At 43.8% G+C, this 21,455-nt stretch overlaps 1 protein-coding gene across 1 annotated transcript; it reads right to left on the bottom strand.

Annotated features, from left to right (window-relative positions):
- Positions 1–1,599: 1,599 nt before the first annotated feature.
- Positions 1,600–21,384, bottom strand: LOC123491196 (mitogen-activated protein kinase kinase kinase 3-like). Its single transcript, XM_045221102.1, has 17 exons — positions 19,808–21,384; positions 15,924–16,023; positions 15,236–15,372; positions 15,034–15,074; positions 14,511–14,610; positions 14,154–14,267; positions 13,850–13,991; positions 11,253–11,383; positions 11,066–11,139; positions 9,178–9,251; positions 8,179–8,274; positions 7,887–8,048; positions 7,523–7,671; positions 6,141–6,272; positions 5,872–6,001; positions 5,522–5,699; positions 1,600–4,324 (listed from the first exon to the last, which is right to left on the bottom strand). The coding sequence occupies exons 2-17, from the start codon at positions 15,925–15,927 to the stop codon at positions 4,096–4,098; spliced, it is 1,893 nt and encodes a 630-aa protein (XP_045077037.1). The 5' UTR covers positions 15,928–16,023; positions 19,808–21,384; the 3' UTR covers positions 1,600–4,095.
- Between the last annotated feature and the right edge of the window lie 71 nt (positions 21,385–21,455).

Below are 21,455 nucleotides of genomic sequence, written 5' to 3'. Positions count from 1 at the left end.
TAACACTACCACTAACCACAATAGCACTACCAGTGATGACAATAACACTACCACTGATCACAATAACACTACCACTGATCACAATAACACTACCAATGACCACAATAACACTACCACTGACCACAATAGCACTACCACTGACCACAATAGCACTACCAGTGACGACAATAACACTACCACTAACCACAATAACACTACCAGTGATGACAATAACACTACCACTAACCATAATAACACTACCACTGACCACAATAACACTACCACTGACCACAATAACACTACCACTGACCACAATAATACTACCACTAACCATAATAACACTACCACTGACCACAATAACACTACCACTGACCACAATAACACTACCACTAACCACAATAATACTACCACTGATCACAATAACACTACCACTGACCACAATAACACTACCACTGATCACAATAACACTAACCACAATAACACTACCAGTGATGACAATAACACTACCACTAACCACAATAATACTACCACTGATCACAATAACACTACCACTAACCACAATAATACTACCACTGATCACAATAACAATACCACTGATCACAATAACACTACCACTAACCACAATAGCACTACCAGTGATGACAATAACACTACCACTGATCACAATAACACTACCACTGATCACAATAACACTACCAATGACCACAATAACACTACCACTGACCACAATAGCACTACCACTGACCACAATAGCACTACCAGTGACGACAATAACACTACCACTAACCACAATAACACTACCAGTGATGACAATAACACTACCACTAACCATAATAACACTACCACTGACCACAATAACACTACCACTGACCACAATAACACTACCACTGACCACAATAATACTACCACTGACCACAATAACACTACCACTAACCACATCAACAGACCTGCAGGCCACATGGAGAGGTGCAGTGCAGGTGTAGGGGAAGGTTATGTAACTGGTATCAGATCCTGGTAATCAGGGGCCACGGGTCAGATACACAGGAAGAAAATGGCACAAGCAAGCAGCATGCTAAAACTGATGTACAGTATCACTGATGTGCATGCTAGCATTAGCACATGACCGCTCACGTATTATAGCAAGCAGCATGCTAAAACACACAGAAAAAGTGCATTACCAGGAAAACAAAGCAATAAAGCATTATCTGCCATCCATCCCCTTGTCACAGTAGCTCAGAAAAGGAACCTTTGTTTGGTCCAAGCTTTTCTCTGTCCCATGGCCACACAGATAGGTTAACAGAGCTCTCTATGCCTCCTCTTCTGTCTTAAAGGGAGGGAGAAAGAGATGGAGCAAGCATCAATCGGGTTGCTTCTTTCTCCCAACAATGAGCTCTATTCAGTGAAATGTTCTTTTATTTACTGGACTGGGCCCGTCTGACTTTCCAACCTGCTGGCTGCTCAAAGATAATGAAGACAGGCATGGAAAGACTAGCCAGTGTCTTCCAGAGCCGCTGGCCCAAAAACATCTCATACAATACCAAACACATCTCCATCAGAGCGGTGCACATGACTGGAACGTGCACAAAACATTATGCAAACAAACAAGTAACCAGTTCAGAATATTGGACCAGAGACAAAGAACATTTATTTGTTTTTGAAAGTAGGCACTCAAAGATATATAAAAACAATGTCATTTAACATACTGTTCTTTTTTCTACGTAAATACATTTGATACACTGGAGTGACTTTGCACTGCAAGTCCCCTGTCATTAAACATACTCATTTATACATTTACATACATGTATATATCTAAACTTTTAACTCCTATTTCATTTGCTTACCCCAGGGTTCTTTCTGTTAACAGAAACATTTGTTTTGGCTCTTTGTATATAACAGGACCATTTCTAATACTGAACTGATTCTTAGCTGCCTTCTTTAACATCTAGCAGTCACATGATATCCATTTCATTCACTTAAGAAAGTATTTTAGAGCCAGTCACATTGAAAAGGTCAGGACAATAAATGGAAAATAAAACCAAAATAAGGTAATTGTAGAAAGCCCTTTGCTCAGTGTGGAGGGCCCCAGACATTGGGCACCGGTCGGTCTCTTGAACCCTGAGCTAAACAAAGTCGTCATGTTGGGTGGAACCCCGGTTTCTGGCATCTACCTGATCAGAACTCCTCCATCCCTGTCCCTGCTCAGCTCAGTCTAACTAACGCACACATTCAGTCCCTCTGCTCAGCAAGAATGACACTAAGAGAAGGTTATTCTGGTGAGACACATCATTCTAGTGCATACTCTTAAAAGGACACTTCATATACTTCCCCTCTATTTCCCACACATCATGCAAGCAAGGAGAAATATGGAGAAACTTTAGTAGCCTTTAACTCATAGGCTGTGGCCTTGTTAAAAGAAGTACTGAAACTGTGAGAGGTTTGACAGGGCAGTCCAACTGAAAGGGTCCAATGGAAAAGTTTTGCCATATAATAAAGCATGGACTTTTTTTACATAATATATTATACTGTAGCTAGGGATGTGGATACGTTTCTTGTTTTGGAGTAGAGACCAGGTAAGATTGCCAGAGGTCGTTTTCCACCCAAAGTTTTTCACTAATAAACCCCAATGTTGTAATTTCTGCAAAACCAGCTGCTTTCACAATTTATCATTTCGAACGGCATCATTTACCTCATAGGTCTAAATGCATCATCATTAGATTTCAAATGGTCTATAATCAATATATAAAAAATATATTTATACATATATATTTGAAATCTAAAAAAAAAACAGAAATGGATGAACACAGGGATATAAATAAAAGTGAAAGAAATGTCACATTAAAAGTTTTTTTAAAAGTTACTTTCGTAAGGCGAACAATAACCAACAATATTAATTTTACATAAAAGTGCATCTGACTCAAATTAATCCTAAATGGCAGTTCCACTGTTTGGCGTAGCGTTTTCCTAGATACACATAGAAAGCCGGTAAACCTAATGGCAACTCACTTTCAAATCAAGGCATTAGGATTGTATTTGTCTAGGACTAAAAGAAAATATATCTTTCAATCACAAAGTACAATATCATTTGTCATATTGTGTAGTAGGCATATCCTCCAACCAAACTGGAAACCAACCCCTTCATGAATGAAATCAGTCATTTTTGGTACACTCAGAAAACACTGGGCTGTCATACTGAGGGGCTGTAGCGGAGGGTTGGAGTATAAGGCACAGTCATCACAATGGTCTACTGTGAAGGTCATAATTATGACAAAACAAAAACACTGATGGCTCTGGTTCCCTGAAGTTTGGTGAGGACAGGACAGATCAGCATGGGCTTCCATCAGGGACCGTGAGTCTTCAAAACCATAAAGAGGCACTTTCTCAAAAATACAAAGAATTTCAGAGACGGATCCGAGGAGAAAGTGAAAAATAAATCCATCCGTTCTCAATAACACTGAGTGGTGCATCTGTTGGTTTCATCAGTCAGCATGTTGAAGCACTGTGCTGTGACTGTGGGTCTGCTGGCTTGGCCTAAGTAGACCAGACACTGCTCTGCTCAAGCTTACTGTAAGTCCCATATGAAACAGTTCATTACCTCAGGGGTCTCACCCAGTCCATCTAGAGAATGTAAACTTAGGAGGGGACACTTTGGCATATTTAAAAGGCACATTCGGCGGACATGCTTGATCAAATCCCATCCTGAACCACATATAATAGATTAGATTTGTTTGGAGTGTGTGTGTGTGTGTGCGCGTGTTTGATCCTCTCACAGACCACCAAGGTGATAGCTGAATAGATACAGTTCATGTGGAGTTGGTGGGTCCAGTTCTCCACAGCAGACAGATCAGTCATATAGCTCCCCCTAGTGGGGGAAGTTAGAGGTGAATTTGATAATGGTCATTAACAGCTTGGAATAATGACACTGTGCTATTATCCATAATAATGGATCATGTGTTGTTGTGGGTTAAGATACGAGTCTGACTGGTGGTGAGTCTGGTTTGGGGAGAGAGCTGTAGGATGGACAGGGCCATGTTCCAAATTCCAAGTCTAGAGTCTAGATGTCTGCTGTAGACCATGAGTCCTGAGGTCGAGACAGAGAGAGTGTACTAGTACTTCCCCTCAGCAGAGGATCTGGGAGAAGGGGTGTCTGAGAAGCTCCTCAGCACTGGGCCGGTGCTTGGCCTCCACAAAGATGCGGTGGATGAAGTCACGGGTGTGGTCCGAGGTGTGTGAGGGCAGCAGGGGTTTGGTGGGCTGGGTGGCGATCTTAAAGATGGCCGCCATGGCCTCGTATTCAGCCCAGGGAGGCTTCTCTGTCAGCATCTCCACCACCGTGCAGCCCAGGCTCCTGGGGAAGGTGACACAAACACACGGTTAAGAGAACACCCATATGAGCTCAAACACACAATTTAAATACTTGCCCCCCAATCCCCCCCTTCCACAAAACGTGTAAATATTGGAATATAAATTGTGCCTTCCTATGTTATACTTACTAATAAATATATTATATTCTACTGAGCCATTTACTTTATGTTCGTATTATTATATTTTATTAGTTCTTATTGTTGTTGCATTGTTTCGAGAAGGAACCAGCAATTAAGCATTTTGTTGGATGGTATATACCATAAGTTTCCTGTACATACGACTAATAAAACTTGAAACCCGCTCACACACAAACATCAGAATAGGACATTCAATGCAATACACAATCGGAGAACTTATTGACTTGTGTGAATTGACAAAAACAGTGTTAGCACACACTGAAAAAACAAAGGGCATATTTTCCTCACTACAGGCACGAAGGGAACAGACCATCCCTCTCCTCTTCTGCTTTCCCAGGCTCCACTGGAATGTTTTGGTGGAAACTTTTCCCCTGTTGACAATTAAAGTATCCTTTTGCTGGCTACGGGAGGCCGTTTCAGTCCTGAAGTCAGACAGAGCAGGGGGCTGGTGAGGGGAGCTGGGTGGCCAGGGACAGACTCCCCTTTGGACCTGTTACCCCCTACCGACGCTCCCGGCCTGGTCCCCCAGGGGAGCTATGAAGTCGGAACATTCCGACCCCTGTCACAAGATGGCTGGTTGGCTGGTTCTTGGCCAATCCCATTCCTCGCCTGATGGGACACTACCCAATCAGATTGCACAGGGGAATTCCTGGGCAGCAGGTGGGCCCGACCCATTTCAGGGCCCTGTGCGTGGGAGTGAGGCAGTCCTTCTCAACATTCTCTTTTAAATATAGCACCTTTCCTCTTTTATATATAGCACTTTTTCCCTTTAAGAATAATGGTTTCCCCCTTTTAGAACAGCTATTTTCCCTGCCTTCACATTCCAGCAGTCTAACCACTCTGCTATCAGGGAAGGAGCCTACTTATAAGAGCACACAAGGAAAGCATCTGACACTTGACTTGAAGATACATTCACATACTCCCAGATGAGACATCTATCCCCCACCTCCCCCCCTATCAACACAACTAATCAGAATCACCTGCATGTGTATAAGACCTCTTACCCAAACCCAAACCCCAAGCCCATGTGTCCCGGTGCTTACCAGACGTCAGCCTTCCTGCCGTAGCCCTCCCCGCTGATCACCTCGGGGCTCATCCAGTAGGGGGTGCCAGTGACAGAGCGGATGCCCGTGCCAGACATGCAGATGGTCTGCAGCCTCTTGCTGGCGCCAAAATCTCCCAGCTTCACGTTTCCCGCCGAATCCCGCAGGATGTTGGCACCTGGATAAGGAGACGACAGAGTAACACCATGTGACACAGACTCACCCAACCACCTTCCTTGTATTTTAAATGTAGCTTTTAGGTCCTTGTGCTTGAGTCTGGAAGTCTATAGCCATTTAGTTCACTATCTTTACTACAAATGGCCATCTGAGCAGTGTGTTGACATAACTACCTTTGATGTCACGGTGAACGATCATGTTGCTGTGCAGATAGGACATGCCCTCCAGGATCTGCCGAGTGTACTTCCGGGTCACGTTTTCTGTCAGCGCCCCGTAGGCCTTCAACTGGTCTTTGACTGAACCCTGAGCGACAAGAAGGAAGTGCATGGTTAATACTCATATCCCCAGGAGAGACTGGGACACAGTCCAGGGCTGAACACCACAGATACCCTTTAACCCCCAACACTCCAGCCCTGAGCAGAAGTGTGAAGAACAGACTGACCCCTGGCATGTACTCCATGAAGATGGTGAGGGTCTTCTCATTGTGGTCCCTCAGACAGCCGTAGTACTGGACGATGCGTTCGTGGTGGAGGTTCTTTAACAACTGGATCTCACACTCCAGAGCACTCACCTCCTACAGACAGACAGGGAACAACAGGTTGAGGGTTGTTGTACAGAACCACTGCTCTACACTGTGAACAAAAGGAGAGCAAAAAAGAAAGGAAAAATACATTACAGCAACCAATCCACAACAAATAAACTGCTTAACATTACATGATATGAATGAGTCAACTGTCCACAAAAAGCTATACAAAGATTTAAAAAATACTGACAAATGGAAAAAGCATTTCAGACACACAGACTAGCTCTCTCTCTGCAGATAGGACATTAGCGGTAACAGTCCAGTTCCTCAAAAGCAGTTCCTCTGTTTACCTCAGAGAATATGGCCACAGAGATCACATCACAGAGAGAGAGAGAGAGAGAGAGAGAGAGAGAGAGAGAGAGCGGAAGAGGGAAATGGAGATATATACAAAGTATCTGCAACACAAAGACCCACTAAATAGATAAAAACAACAACAACTGATTAACATCCACTGCAGGCTGGGGGGCCAGAGGCAGAGAGGGAGAGAGAGAGAAAAGAGAGAGAGAGAGAGAGAGAGAGAGAGAGAGAGAGAGAGAGAGAGAGAGAGAGAGAGAGAGAGAGAGAGAGAGAGAGAGAGAGGAGAGGGGAGTTTAAGGGGTGATTGGAGGCCAAGGCAAAGCTGGCTCCGCTACTCTCCCCTTCCTCACCCCCCTGCAAATACTCCACTCAGATACAGGAAGTGACAGTGCATGTTTTCTCTGTGGCAGACAGGAAAATACATTAAAGAGGGGGGAGAGAGAAAGGAAAGAAAGTCCCGTTAATCTCCTCAAAGTTCATTGCTCTCAGAGACAGAGATGAGCACTCAGTCAGGATTTAGTGACTACGTCAGTGATTCAGAGCATGAGTTTATCTGATTCCTGACCACAGATCGTTGAATAGCGCCTGTTGTGTTTAAGACAGTTGACCAACCCTTACGATAGTGAAACTCAGTCAGGTTAAACACTGCACCATACTGCATTCCTCCACAATCGCCTCTTAAGAGTAAAGTAGCTTGCTGAACACATTACCTCATTCTTGGCATTGCTCCAGGCTAAAGGTGCTCCAGGCTAACCCTCTATGCATCAATCTTTAACAATACACGGGAACTCAAGTCATACCAAGTTCTCCTTCAGGCTGGGGAGTCTGAGTCATGTTGGCATAAATACATTACAGTAGCCTGGCTGTGAACAGTAGACTTTGATATAAAAGCAGAAAACAATCTGTGTAGTAGCATACAGTTCTGGCATCCCCTGCTGTCTCACCTTACTGGTGTCAGGACTGTCCGGGTCAAACACCACCTGCTTGGCGGCCAGCTCCCGTCCCGTGTCCACATCGTAACACAGGTAAACCCTCCCAAATGCCCCCTGACCCAACAGCTTGCCCCGCCTCCACGTCACTGGAGCACTGGGGGCTGTGGAGGGAGGGGCACACACCATACATATCATACTCTCTCCATATAGAAAACATTACACCACACTGCATTCATCATACAAACGAATTCCCTTATTTGAAATGTATAGGATATAAGAATAGATTAATGAGTATGAAATCTCTAATAACCATACAATATATGTAAAATGTGTAATATATGTAAATATAAGATGGAGAGGTGGGGTCAGGACTCACACTTGTGGGCGATGGGGCGCTCCTGTGGGCGGAGCCTGCCCTGCTTGTCCACTAGCTGCCAGCTGCCCAGACTCTCCTCGCTGCCATTGAGGGAGCGCCGTGAGGGCACCAGGGTGAACAGGTTACCCTGGGGGCGACGGATCCGTGGGAACGTCCTCCGACCTGGGGGGATGAGAGGAGAGTTGAGGGTGAAGGAGAGATGAGAGAAGAACAAAGAGACCAAGAGAAGGAGGAGATGGTTCAAGAAATGGGTCAGGGAAAAGGTCAAATACGAACCACAAAGTGCCCCTACCTTCACTATGGTCCTTGTGATGCAGGGAGACATGGTACCTGCGGGGGTATGTCCCTCCCTTCCCCACCACCTTATCATACACATGGTTCTCCCGGTCTGAGAGGGAGGAATGAGTAAAGAGAGCAAGAGAGAGGGTGAAGGTTAGATTACAACAGGATTCAGACTCAGCTCAGTCATACAGCATTCAAGTGAGGCTCTGTTGGTAAGAGCTGCCTTGTTGCTCTGTGCTGTTGCTTGGGACTACATTGTTGCTTTGTTGCTAGGAGCTGCATTGTGGTTCAGGCCTGTTGCTATGGGGCTGGAGAGCGGCGCTGTTGCCAGCACTGTAAAGGGGTTACTGTGAATTTGACAGTAGATTACAGGCAGCTCGGTGGCAAGTAAAATTCTGTATTTCATATTACAGTTCACCTGATGTAATCTGAATACGGTATCAAAGCAAGTAATGTGTAATGACATAAAGTACACTATCATAAAATTGACTGTATTATACTGTAAAAAACTAAATGCTACCGTAATCGGAATGAATGAATTAATAAATGAATGTATTACATTCATTGAGGGGAGGGGTTTGTATTTCACAGTATTTTACTGTAATTTCATGGGATTGGTGCAAGCAGGTTGACTGCTAAGCTTTTACACATTACAGCATATTAATGAATATTTGGTGCTTCATATCACTTGCACTTCTAGAGGCTTTAACAAAGGCTTCCAAACTGGCAGTGACTACAGGGTAAAACAGACCAAAAGGACATGGCAAAATGCTTAACCATTTGCTGCCACTCCAATCTGCCCCTATACATTTTTAATTGATGGGGCACTTTAACCACATTGGAGTAAAATTTGTAAAATATTCTCACTCACGGGTGCAACAAATATAGCCTCTTACAAGGTACGCCTCAAAATACGGTAATAAGCCAGAAACAAAAAAATTACAGTTTTCCGTTACAGTGAGGATCTATATCTTGTGTAGTGATATCAGGAATCTTCCTGGGCACCCACCTGAGACGTTCTCCAGCTGCCGGTTATCAGGGTAGCTCTTAGCTCGGTGCATGCGTGACTTCCTCAGGGAGGGGCTGGGAGGAAAGACAGATAAAGAGAGAGTGAGAGGTGCTGATCACCTCCTCAAAATACATACAATGTCTTTATAACCCAAGTCAAGTATTGTGTGTACGTGTGAGGTAGAATCATGGGTAAAAGTAGATGTAATTTCTTACCGGAACCGGACACCCAAGCGCGCGCCCACTTTTTTAAATAAGTGTAATCGTAGAATTACAAATAGAATCCTTATTAATTTCATATATTATCTCTGTGGGCCTAGTAGCCTAGGCTAGTAAAGATTTGTCATATCACTTTTAACATGCAATACCTGTTAACATAGGTGGTGAGTGGGTTTCAAGTTTGGGGAAAATAATTTTCACCATAAAAATGCACCTTTACAATAAAGCATTTCATCAATCCTCGCATTTACAGACTTATGTAAGATAGCCTACTATTCCTAATGTGATGATTATATTGGATAGTCATAATTTAAGCTAATAATATAACAATCACTGTTCACAAAAAAAATAATACTTCAATGCAGTGCGTACTGGCGTAGAGTAGGCCTAGGCTATATCAGATTAATTTCTTCCCCATTTCTTTGCACAGGAAAATGTTGGCCTTTTATAAACACATTTCATGCAATTCTACTACACTTTATATGACTGGAGACATAAGCATAATCTTTTTTTAATACGACAAAAATTACAGGGTAGCATACTCTGCTGACACTGACAAACAGATCAATAAAAACAACGTTGTCTGATCCATTTAATAGGCCTACGGAAAGGGGAAACACAAATACAATATAGTCCATCTAACCTGGAGGAGGAAATAATTGTCCAAAAACAAACAAAAGTGGCACTGACCCAATGATAAAGTGAATATGCACACTCACCGGGGATATGGACAATGTTCTCCGCTGGTGCCAATAAGATAGGCTACTGTTCGCTCAATTAAGTTGAGAATTTGGATGACTAAAAGACAGATTGCAGTCGTTTCATTGTCTTCTCTTTACAGCTATAGCCTTTGCTTTCCAAACTGTTTTCCGCGATTTAATTTTTAAACATTACGATATGCCTGGCTGGGTCTCTCTGCTTTTCACTGACAGTAGCAACTCACATTTGGTATTTGCCACGCGCTGCACAAATTGCGGGCGCTTCCAACTGTAGGCTACGCGATAAAAATTACTTTAGGGAAAGCTTAGCTTCCCCTAGCCTTATGGACACGCCGCCTATGCATTTTAATGTGGCATAAACACAACCAGTCATGATGTTTTAATCTGTTTGTCAAACAAACAATCACTTCAAAGAGGCGGTCCTGTAGCCTACCCGTACACGTTCGTCCACTCACAAAATAATTCCAGCATCCAAACCCCAACAGTGCACCTGCAATTTGATGAATGGAAAGAGACATCTTTTACAAAACACCTAAGTGTATTGTAATGACATTCTGCGATTGGCTTAAACTTATAGCCTGAATTGATGCATCCTCTGTTGTCCACGTGCCTCGGTCTTGGCCACTCATCTCCGCCTTGTCTGTGCATGTCTCGGTCTCGGCCACTCATCTCCAAGGCATGCAAGTGTTCTTGTCGAACCACAATGCAATTTGGGGAATATACCATCCGGTTTCAAGTCAATTCGCACATTTTTCATGCAGAAGACATTAGGTAAAGTTAAATAATGGTGTAATAGACTACAGTTTTCTTGGCATTTTGTGTTAATAATGATAGGCTCACGTTTTACCAGTACGGAGTACCCCCACTATTTATTTTGCCAGGACGCTGTACCAGTCCATACTGGCTTACTTTCACCCCTGGGTAGAATGTGGGACAGAGCCCTGCCCTCACCTGTCTGAGCTACTGTCCAGCGACTGGCAGCTTCCTGAGACAGAGTTCTCTGCACTGCTCCAGGGGTCCAGCACCTAGGAAGAAGAGACACAGTATTAGCCCTACAGTGTGTGTGTGTGTTTGTTTGTGTGTGTGTGCATGCGTGTGTTTGTGTGCGCACGTGTTTGTGTACAGTGCAATGACTCACACACTGGTCGCTCTCTGGGATGAACTCTCCCTCACTGTTGATGCTTGTGTAGGAGCCCTGGCGGGCGATCCTCTGCTGCCGCTCAGGGACATAGCCAGGAGGGGGGGAGCTACGGCCTGTGTTCTGAGAGCCTGGGACGGGGGAGAGGAGGAGGAGGATAATAATCTGTCGATGTGCCCTTGAGCAAGGCACTTAACCCTAATTGCTGAGGTAGTCGCTCTGGATAAGAGCATCTGCTAAATGAAAAAAGTAATATTAAAAAAAAGTTAAACAATGGATTATGGGGGAGAAAAGAAGATACAGTGGGGAGAACAAGTATTTGATACACTGCCGATTTTGCAGGTTTTCCTACTTACAAAGCACGTAGAGGTCTGTAATTGTTATCATAGGTACACTTCAACGGTGAGAGACGGAATCTAAAACAAAAATCCAGAAAATCACATTGTATGATTTTTAAGTAATTAATTTGCATTTTATTGCATGACATAAGTATTTGATCACCTACCAACCAGTAAGAATTCCAGCTCTCACAGACCTGTTTTTTTCTTTAAGAAGCCCTACTGTTCTCCACTCATTACCTGTATTAACTGCACCTGTTTGAACTCGTTACCTGTATAAAAGACACCTGTCCACACACTCAATCAAACAGACTCCAACCTCTCCACAATGGCCAAGACCAGAGAGCTGTGTAAGGACATCAGGGATAAAATTGTAGACCTGCACAAGGCTCGGATGGGCTACAGGACAATAGGCAAGCAGCTTGTGAGAAGGCAACAACTGCTGGCGCAATTATTAGAAAATGGAAGAAGTTCAAGATGACGGTCAATCACGCTCGGTCTGGGGCTCCATGCAAGATCTCATCTCGTGGGGCATCAATGATCATGAGGAAGGTGAGGGATCAGCCCAGAACTACACGGCAGGACCTGGTCAATGACCTGAAGAGAGCTGGGACCACAGTCTCAAAGAAAACCATTAGTAACACACTACGCCGTCATGGATTAAAATCCTGCAGCGCATGCAAGGTCCCCCTGCTCAAGCCAGCGCATGTCCAGGCCCGTCTGAAGTTTGCCAATGACCATCTGGATGATCCAGAGGAGGAATGGGAGAAGGTCATGTGGTCTGATGTGACAAAAATAGAGCTTTCTGGTCTAAACTTCACTCGCTGTGTTTGGAGGAAGAAGAAGGATGAGTACAACCCCATGAACACCATCCCAACCGTGAAGCATGGAGGTGGAAACATCATTCTTTGGGGATGCTTTTCTGCAAAGGGGACAGGACGACTGCACCGTATTGAGGGGAGGATGGATGGGGCCATGTATCGTGAGATCTTGGCCAACAACCTCCTTCCCTCAGTAAGAGCATTGAAGATGGGTCGTGGCTGGGTCTTCCAGCATGACAACGACCCGAAACACACAGCCAGGGCAACTAAGGAGTGGCTCCGTAAGAAGCATCTCAAGGTCCTGGAGTGGCCTAGCCAGTCTCCAGACCTGAACCCAATAGAAAATCTTTGGAGGGAGCTGAAAGTCAGTATTGCCCAGCGACAGCCCCGAAACCTGAAGGATCTGGAGAAGTTCTGTATGGAGGAGTGGGCCAAAATCCCTGCTGCAGTGTGTGCAAACCTGGACCTACAGGAAACGTATGATCTCTGTAATTGCAAACAAAGGTTTCTGTACCAAATATTAAGTTCTGCTTTTCTGATGTATCAAATAATTATGTCATGCAATAAAATGCAAATTAATTACTTAAAAATCATACAATGTGATTTTCTGAATTTTTGTTTTAGATTCCGTCTCTCACAGTTGAAGTGTACCTATGATACAAATTACAGACCTCTACATGCTTTGTAAGTAGGAAAACCTGCAAAATCGGCAGTGTATCCAATACTTGTTCTCCCCACTGTACATCCCTAACACTGATAACAGATATGATCTCTCTCTCTCCAACCACAGAATGAAATGAGGGAAAAAAATATCTCAATTATTAATAACGTGATTGTTCAAAATGTAACTCTGCCTCAGGCGGAGGATCTGCAGAGAATTTAGGATATGTACAGATTCCCTCACGCTGCACTAATCTCAAACCCCCCTCCCCTCTCCCAAAACAGCCAGTGTTTCTAAAACCAGGCCATTGGCCTGCTACACTAATAGTGTCTCCATATCTGATTGGCTTGTGGCCAGCAGGCCATTGTAGAGCAGCCAGTGATGGTGGACAGGAAGAGGAAGAGGACCTACTGCTAAGAGGGGAAGCCAGAGAAACAACAGCAGTCAGAGAGAGAGAGAGGGGGTGGAAACGAGAGAGAGGAGGGGGGTGGGGGGAGAAGAGAGCGAGGGGGGGAGTAGAGAGAGAGAGCGAGAGAGAGGGGGGATAGAGAGACATAGAGAAAGCTAGCAAAAAAAATGAGCTAAGAGAGCAAGACATGACAAACACCAAACCAATGTCCAACATTACTGTCTCTCCATAGTGAGAGATACCACTAACCTTCCCTTTCTATTGTAAAAAAAAAGTTAGAGCGAGAGGAAGGGAGAAAGAGGATGTTGAAAGCAAAGGCAGTAGAATAGAGGAAGCAGCAATGAGTTGAATCTGCTGTTCATACTCACTGGTGGAGAGGTGGCGCCCCCTGGGCTCGGAGGGCTGGTACACCGTGCTGACATCACCCGCGGACTGGGCTTTGATCCTCACCTGCTTACTCACCGTGTGGTGGGAGGAGGGAGAGGGAGAGGGAGAGTGGGACGGGGAGGCCTAGGGGGAGGGATTACAGGGGTGTGGTCAGAGTGCTGGTCCACATATAGACACTACACACTATCCTATTACATATGATTTTAATAACATGTGTTATTGCTTAATGTGTGTGTTTGTTTATTTATGTATGTCTGTGTATTTATGTGTGTGTGTGTGTCGTACATTGCACTGCTCCTGCGTCAGCAGCAAGATCTTGATGCTCTTAATCTTGGAGCTGCGGTCCAGCAGGTCAATGGCCTTGTCCAGGTCATCCTGACCACGCAGAGGGATGGACAGCTGGACATACAACACACAGAGATGACTCAACCACCACACAGAGACACTAAGGGAGAATTTCCATTAAACATGCATCTTTGTACTTCGGACTAAATGTCCAGGAAAATGTCCGTAAAAGTTATCTACATCCAGTGGGTTGCTGTGAGGGCCAGTGTTTGTGTGTGTATGCATTGTGTTGGTGTATGTCTGAGAGAGTGTTTGTAGGTGAGAAAGGGAGAGAAAGAGATGTGGGATTAGCTGTACCTCATTGTTCATATAGTGCAAGTCTAGCTGTTGGCCAAAGACTGTCTTGACCTTCTGCTGGATTTCTTCAAACTGCACAGGCCTCCCAAACATCAGTATCCTACACAAATAAAAAAATATGTAGACAACCAGTGAGTAAGATGGACAGACAAACAGCGGGTAAGATGGACAGACAAACAGACAGAAGGAAAAAAAGGGTGTCGGTCAGGAAACTATAACCTCTTTTGATCTGCAACACAAGCGTGCACACACTTTTACAAACATATTCAGTTTCCAGCGTGTGCATTTTCCTCTAAGCACACCTAACATAGCTGTGGTTTCTGCTGGCAGACACAGCTAAACCACACTCCTTTCCCTTTCCATTCTCCGCTTCACATACCAGTCTGACTGGAGAGCTGGAGTGCGTTTGAGCCGAGCTGACCGTGCTCTTCTCACAGACAAAGACGTGATAAAACAGGCACACACACATACAAAGACACACACACACAAAGACACACATCCAAAAACAAGAAAACCAACTCACCTCCTCTCTCCACTGAACTCAAACTTTATTCTGACATCGTCCTGAGGAAGTAGAGAGAAGAAGCCCAGTCAAGAGGGGTCACGGAAGGTCACAGGGTCAGGATGGGGTCATGAAGGGAAACAAGATGTCTGGTAGGGATGATATTGACATGCCTGTCTGAGGAGTGTGTGTTGTTGACTGTGTGGGGTGGTAGATGGTTTACCTGTCTCTTAGCAGGAGCAGGGGCAGGGTTGGGCAGAGTCTTGGGTTTTCCCGTGTCATAAGAGGGCACAGGCTGGCGCCTCGTCATCTGGAGGGCCACCAGGTCCTTCATTATGGAGTGGAGAGCCTGGCGCTCATCTATAGGGGAGAAGGGTTGGTGGAAACACACAGTTACCATAAGATAAAATTGAAGTGTAATTGTGTGTTTGTGTGTGTGTGTGTGTAGCCACTTAAATCCCACTTCTAGTTGTGTACACAGAAAAAGAAGTGTTTTTATAATAAACCCACATTGAGAGTGTTCAGCTAGCGACAGGATAATGGAGCCAGTGAGAGGACAGACTGCAGTGTTTTTGATATTCCTATTCCCATGTTTGATCTCTGAGCGCTGCATTGGCTGTTTTAGCTCACGAAGGGAAATATTCCCCTAGTGTAGTTTGGACAGACATCACACAGCAGCAGGGCAGGAGAGAGAACCAGAGCCCCATCTCCATAACACTGAAAATCAATCCTTCACCCGCCGGCCCGGCCAGCGTCTGGAAAACCAGCTCAGCTCAACTCACACAGGAACTGGGGTTGGGGAATAGTGTGTGTAGGTGTGTGTGTTCATCTGAGTGTACATTTATGACGTGTAATATTGTGAGTGTTTCATGTGTGTTCTAACATCATCATAATCAACACAAGGAACTCACTCATTTTGGCGATGTGTGTGTGAGCGCTGTCTAAGCCAACAGCCTTCAGAGATCTGCAGATCTTCAGACTCCTCACTCTGCAATGGCACCCATCAACAGCCTGCAGGGAAAGCACCAATTTGTTAACATAGGGAATATATTTCATAACATAAGCTGCAGTTGTCATCATATTCACAAGTCATCATCATATTCATCATCTTTATGTTCAACATATTTTGTAGCACTGGCAATAGATTATCTTATAGTGTGAAGTGTACGACATCATCAGTCCTTAAAAAACAAGCTGTTTATCTTTGATATAAACATACTAAATGGTTTGTAATGCATTTAAAGATAGTGTGCATGAAGAAGGTATATAAGAACATGTAATTTCTGAAGTACCATCCATTTCTCAAGGAAAGCGTGGAACATAAACTAAAATTACTTTTCTGGGACGAGGCCTGGCCGAGCGGGAAACTGCCATTTAAAAAGCACTTGAGCTGTGTGTGTGTGTGTGTGTGACAGAGAGAAACTTTGCACATAAGACAAATCGAGAGTTGAAAAGGTCTGAAATTTGAGCTGCCCTGGCACTGACAGATCTGGCACGAAGCACATTAAAGAGTTTTACTGTGAATATTCTGTAAGCTTTAAACTTCTCAGACTGCATGAGCCATAAAATACTCACTCAACCATGTCATAACTTCACTTTTAATGTTAAGAGGGCAATATTCTCTTAAAAAGGATGACAGAGTTGTGCCAAGTATACATTTTTCCCTGATTTAACATAACCCTTGACAAGGTAAAGTATTAAGGTGTATAGTGTATCCAAGAAGACAACAGCATTAGAAACTCTGGTATTTCCTTTAGTGGAGTGGGTTGCCATATATATGACAAAGAAACACTGGAATTCAAAAAACACTGACACAACTATAAGACTATAATTCAGCAGAGATTAGTGTGCTTGGAAAATGTGTGCTTTATTTGGTAAGTGAAAGGGTATTTTAGTATTCTCTTTACCTAAAGTGGACCAGACACATATCACATGGGCCTTAAACTACAGTAACAATCAGCACAATAACATTGGTCTTATTACACTGTAACAACGTAGTAAGTACACACAGCTATTGAGAACTCACCAATATAGCGCTCAGTAGGGATGCACAAAATCATTTAGCTGTAGGCTAGTTATTACCATATAGTTTAGTTATTACCATATTATTACACGTACTGGAGTTCATCATCAAAGAATACTGCCTAGGTACGCACTGCTGTTCCTATTTAAATAAGATCAGCCCCTCAATCTTCCCTGGTCTCTCTGATCAATATTGTTCTATTATTGATCCAAATAGAGCAGGTCAGGAGAGGAACCCAATCCAGAAGGTGCTAGTGTCAACACAGCAGTTATCACCAGCCACCTCACATGCATGGCCACTTTGCCCAGGGGGGTTACCACACTGTAACTCAACTCTAAGTTCAAATATAAATACAGAGAAACACATTACACCCTAAGGTGAGTGAAAAATATTAACCGAATGAAATGTGTTGTTATTTGAATCTGAAAGGCCTGAAGTCGAAATGGAATGAAACAGGTGTGCTGATGATTGAGCGTTCTCGTAAAAAATACACTACTGCACATGTGTCAAATGCCAACACTGCCCCTGCCTCATAAACAACAGGAAAGAGAGGAAAATTAAGATTGGAGGGAGGTGAGTGGCTGAGGAGGTAGAGTGGTGTGATGAAGAGGGGGGGTGTATAAAGGGGACAACAGCAGCAGCACCTGAAGCACTTCAATGGCCCTTTGGAATTCTGGGTAATAATCACCCACTGGAATGCCAGGTATGTCCGTCTGTGGTCGCCTGAGCGTTACCGCGCTGCTTCCCGGCTAGCCCCCTCGCCACACTCACGTTCTCCTCACCCAAGAGACACACTATATGTTTCTACCCTTTGTACCCCCAAACCAAAGGCCTGCTACCATTGGCCCTCCCTCCTCCTATAAAAACATGGGGTGAAATCCCAGGGTCGCAGATAGCTTCAGGACACACCAACCTTCAAACATCTCACTACCTCGGCTCCATATGTTACATCAGAGCTCACATCCGCCTCTTCCACTACAACCCTTATGTGCTGTAAACATGATGAAGTGATGTCACAGCTCCACGAGGAGCCCTTATCTATCTCTGTTATACATTGACTGGCCTCGCTGTCCGTCGTTCTGTCGTTCTGCTCCCCTGCTCTCCTGATTTTAATTACCTCCTCAGAGGAATGTGGGGAATTCAGCGAGGAGAGAGGCTGCACACTGCCAGCCCAGTCAGCTGTGCCCCCTTCATTTTACTTGTATCGCATTTCCAGGACTCACCGGAGTTACATGGACTTTCCTCCACTTCTCTCTGCCTGCTTTTAGGTGTTTAGTCTAAGGCTGTTTTTCCCAGCCACGGCCCTTGCTCTGTCTGCATCTGGACCCAAAAAACCCTGAGCAGTCCCTGGCCTTATGTCTCTCCTTGCTTAACAGGCTCAAGTGCTCTGGGTTGGGGTGACCTGCTATGTTCACAGCTGCACTGCAAGGCTTGAGTAAAAACTTGCCATAAAAGCTTGTAGTGAGGCCTAGTGGTGCAACTCAGAGAACCGTCTGCCAAGTTTTTTGTACAAACAAAACAAAAATAAAGATCCCAAACAGCCATCCCAGCATTGTCAGGAGGAACCATACTTATGGATTGACTACCACCTCCAGGGGTAATGGCAGAGGGGAAAGAGAGCAGGCAGAGGATCAAGGGAAAGTTCAGTATCATCATATTGCACAATGCTTTGTCATTTCTCCATAACTTTATGCATCCACTCAGTGCTGTAGGGAGGAAAATTCCATTGCAAAACTCTAGTTGGACAAAATTGCATGCATAGAACTGTCCCCTACTGGTACAGATGTAGGATCTTAATGAGAATGTTCCTGCCTAGCAGGAAACGCAAACTTGTAGCGTATTTCAGTTTGAAAAAATATTCTGAAGTTTGTAATTTCCACATTGAAATGTCAGACTTGTTTTGCCCTAACGAAAAAACACTACAGAAATGGCGATTAAAGGAGCAATATGCAGAGCCATTTCCTGGTTTTTAAAATTCTAAAAGTTTGCCTAATTTCAGTTTATGTGACAAAACAAGCAATGTATTGTGTAGACAATCATTGTACCATCTAAACCAGTGTAAAATATATTTTCAATAACCAAAAGTTTTGTATTTTCAGCTGTTTGAAGCTGGATTACAAAACCGAAAGTAAAGAAGCAAAAACTAAACTTGAGAATGGGAAGCATAGAAATAGTGCACATACAACAGATCTACCGCTACTTAGACTTGCTTTCAATGAGAATGACAGATATATAACTCAGATTTCTATGTGAATTTGGTTGGGTCACCCAATAAGCTACATATTGCAGCTTTAATTATAATCCACATAATAATTCAAATTTCCTGTTGCTGCAGGATTATTTTGCTGCTGTAGCAAACTGGCTCAAATTAAGATCCTACATCTGTATCATTCTAAACTCCAGTTCTTGACGGCCAAAGTGTCTGCTGGTTTTCATCATTGCTTTTTAAGGAGTAATTCACTTTGACTTGGGGGACCAGAGCTGGGGACTGTCCAATGTCTGTCCAATTGATCAAGTAATGTCATGGAGGAAGGAGAGAAACCCTAGGAGGCTATGAGAATAACAGGTGATGTACAACTAGGCCTTAATTGGCTTAAGGACACGTAACTATTCTTTAATTTGTCCAAAAATAAATGATATCATGACACTTTGAGTGGAGCTTATTGAGTGGAGTCCCATAGCCATATTCAGCATATATGGCTGTGAGTATTTCTATAGGTTGGATGCCTTTGAAATTGTCATGTGATGTGATGAAAATGCATGAGCTCTCACCTGTGCCGTTGCCCTGGTGATTAACCTCCGTCTGGAGGATGAGAGCCGTTCCCACTAGCGGGGGTCCTGGTTCAACTTCTCACTGGGTCACTCAGGAGAGATGCTGCAGCGTCAATTTGAACCGTTATCTCCAGAGCATCATCCTCAGCTTTGATCCCCAGTCTTTGTTGTTGTTGATTCACTCACACAACCACACGGAGATACTGAGGGATGAGGGCGCCATGGTGGGGTTGCCCCCAGGTGCGGGGGCACTAGTGCGCGCGCTGGTCCACGAAAGTTTGTTACGCACTAGCCAGTAAATATAAATTCTAATGAGCAGTAGGCCTAGAAAACACAATGTCGTCACATCGAGATCGTCACTGTACATGCGTAGACATTTGGATTTCTCTGATGCCAAATTAATTTAACAGAAATATAGTCCAAAATCCGATACATTAGACTGCGCTCAGAAAGTTACCAAAAAGAAAAGTGTCAACCTTCCGTCACCACAAAAACGTTCGACAACTTGCCCATATTTCCAAACTTGATCAAAAAAGAAAAACGTCTGATGGCATTTCATTGTGGAACAAGAAGGCCAACTTACTGCCTGGAATAGAAAAAACAAACATAGGCCATGATAATACTCTCTATTCAATAATCAATATTTCCCAGTGACATTTTGTCAGCATGGAAAGGGTGAATTAACACAAAAGGTGTAACAATAACCGTGTTGCCTTTATGAAATCCATTTTTAACAGTGTAACAGTACACCAAAGGAAAAGGACGAAGCGATTTCCGTGATTTTGATGGCCTCTTTTCCTGCTAAATTTGCAAATTTTTCTTTTTTGTTCTATGCCCGTATTCTCTCCTAACTGTATTGTTCAATCTCTATACAGAATAATTATTATTAATCCATAAACTGCAAACAAGCACCAGACTTTTTATAACAAAGAAATCAGGTGAAAAAAATGTAATTCAACACACAACATGGTGGAGATGGGAGATGAAGATTTAACTATACGAAAGCAGGCTATTCTTGTCGGAATAATGGTATACAATTCTAGGAGACGGATGCAACACATAGTTGACCACACACAATTAATAAACTTGCATCGATAACAAGTTATGATCAGAGGGTTTTGTCGAGAAAATATATCGTGCGCATAACTGAACTTTTACCATCTCCGCGGTGCCCGATATGCAGTTGTAGAACTCAACAAAAGTGGAAAAAAATGTATTTTCTTTGTGCAATAGAAGTGATAAACATGCACCAACTGTTCAGAATACTTGAGGGAAAGATATTCCATAAGTTCAGGTACTGATGCTCACCGACATAAAGTAAAATGAATCTTTAATGCAACCAATTTCCTGACAGAAAAAACAATCCGTCACCGGAACCCCTCTAGTACGCTTCCTACAAAACGAGAAAAAGGTGTATATTCCCAATGCTTTGCAGGCTTAAGATTCAATGTTCTGAATGCGGTGGTTGGTCATGGGCAAAGGTGTATCATAATAACGCAGATTTGTGTTCCATTTGGGTAAAGCATACAGTAACTAAAACGACTCCGTGCTTTTCTCGGGGGCGCGCTGTTCCTCGGTCCGGGTAGCGCGCACAATATTAATGGCGCGCTCAAAACCAGACTCGCGACCATCTACACATACATTGATG

This window comes from Coregonus clupeaformis, chromosome 7, assembly GCF_020615455.1.
Source record: "Coregonus clupeaformis isolate EN_2021a chromosome 7, ASM2061545v1, whole genome shotgun sequence".
Classification (NCBI taxonomy): domain Eukaryota; kingdom Metazoa; phylum Chordata; class Actinopteri; order Salmoniformes; family Salmonidae; genus Coregonus; species Coregonus clupeaformis.
The sequence above is the reverse complement of the archived record's forward strand: the minus strand, read 5'-3'. Positions and strand labels throughout refer to the sequence as shown.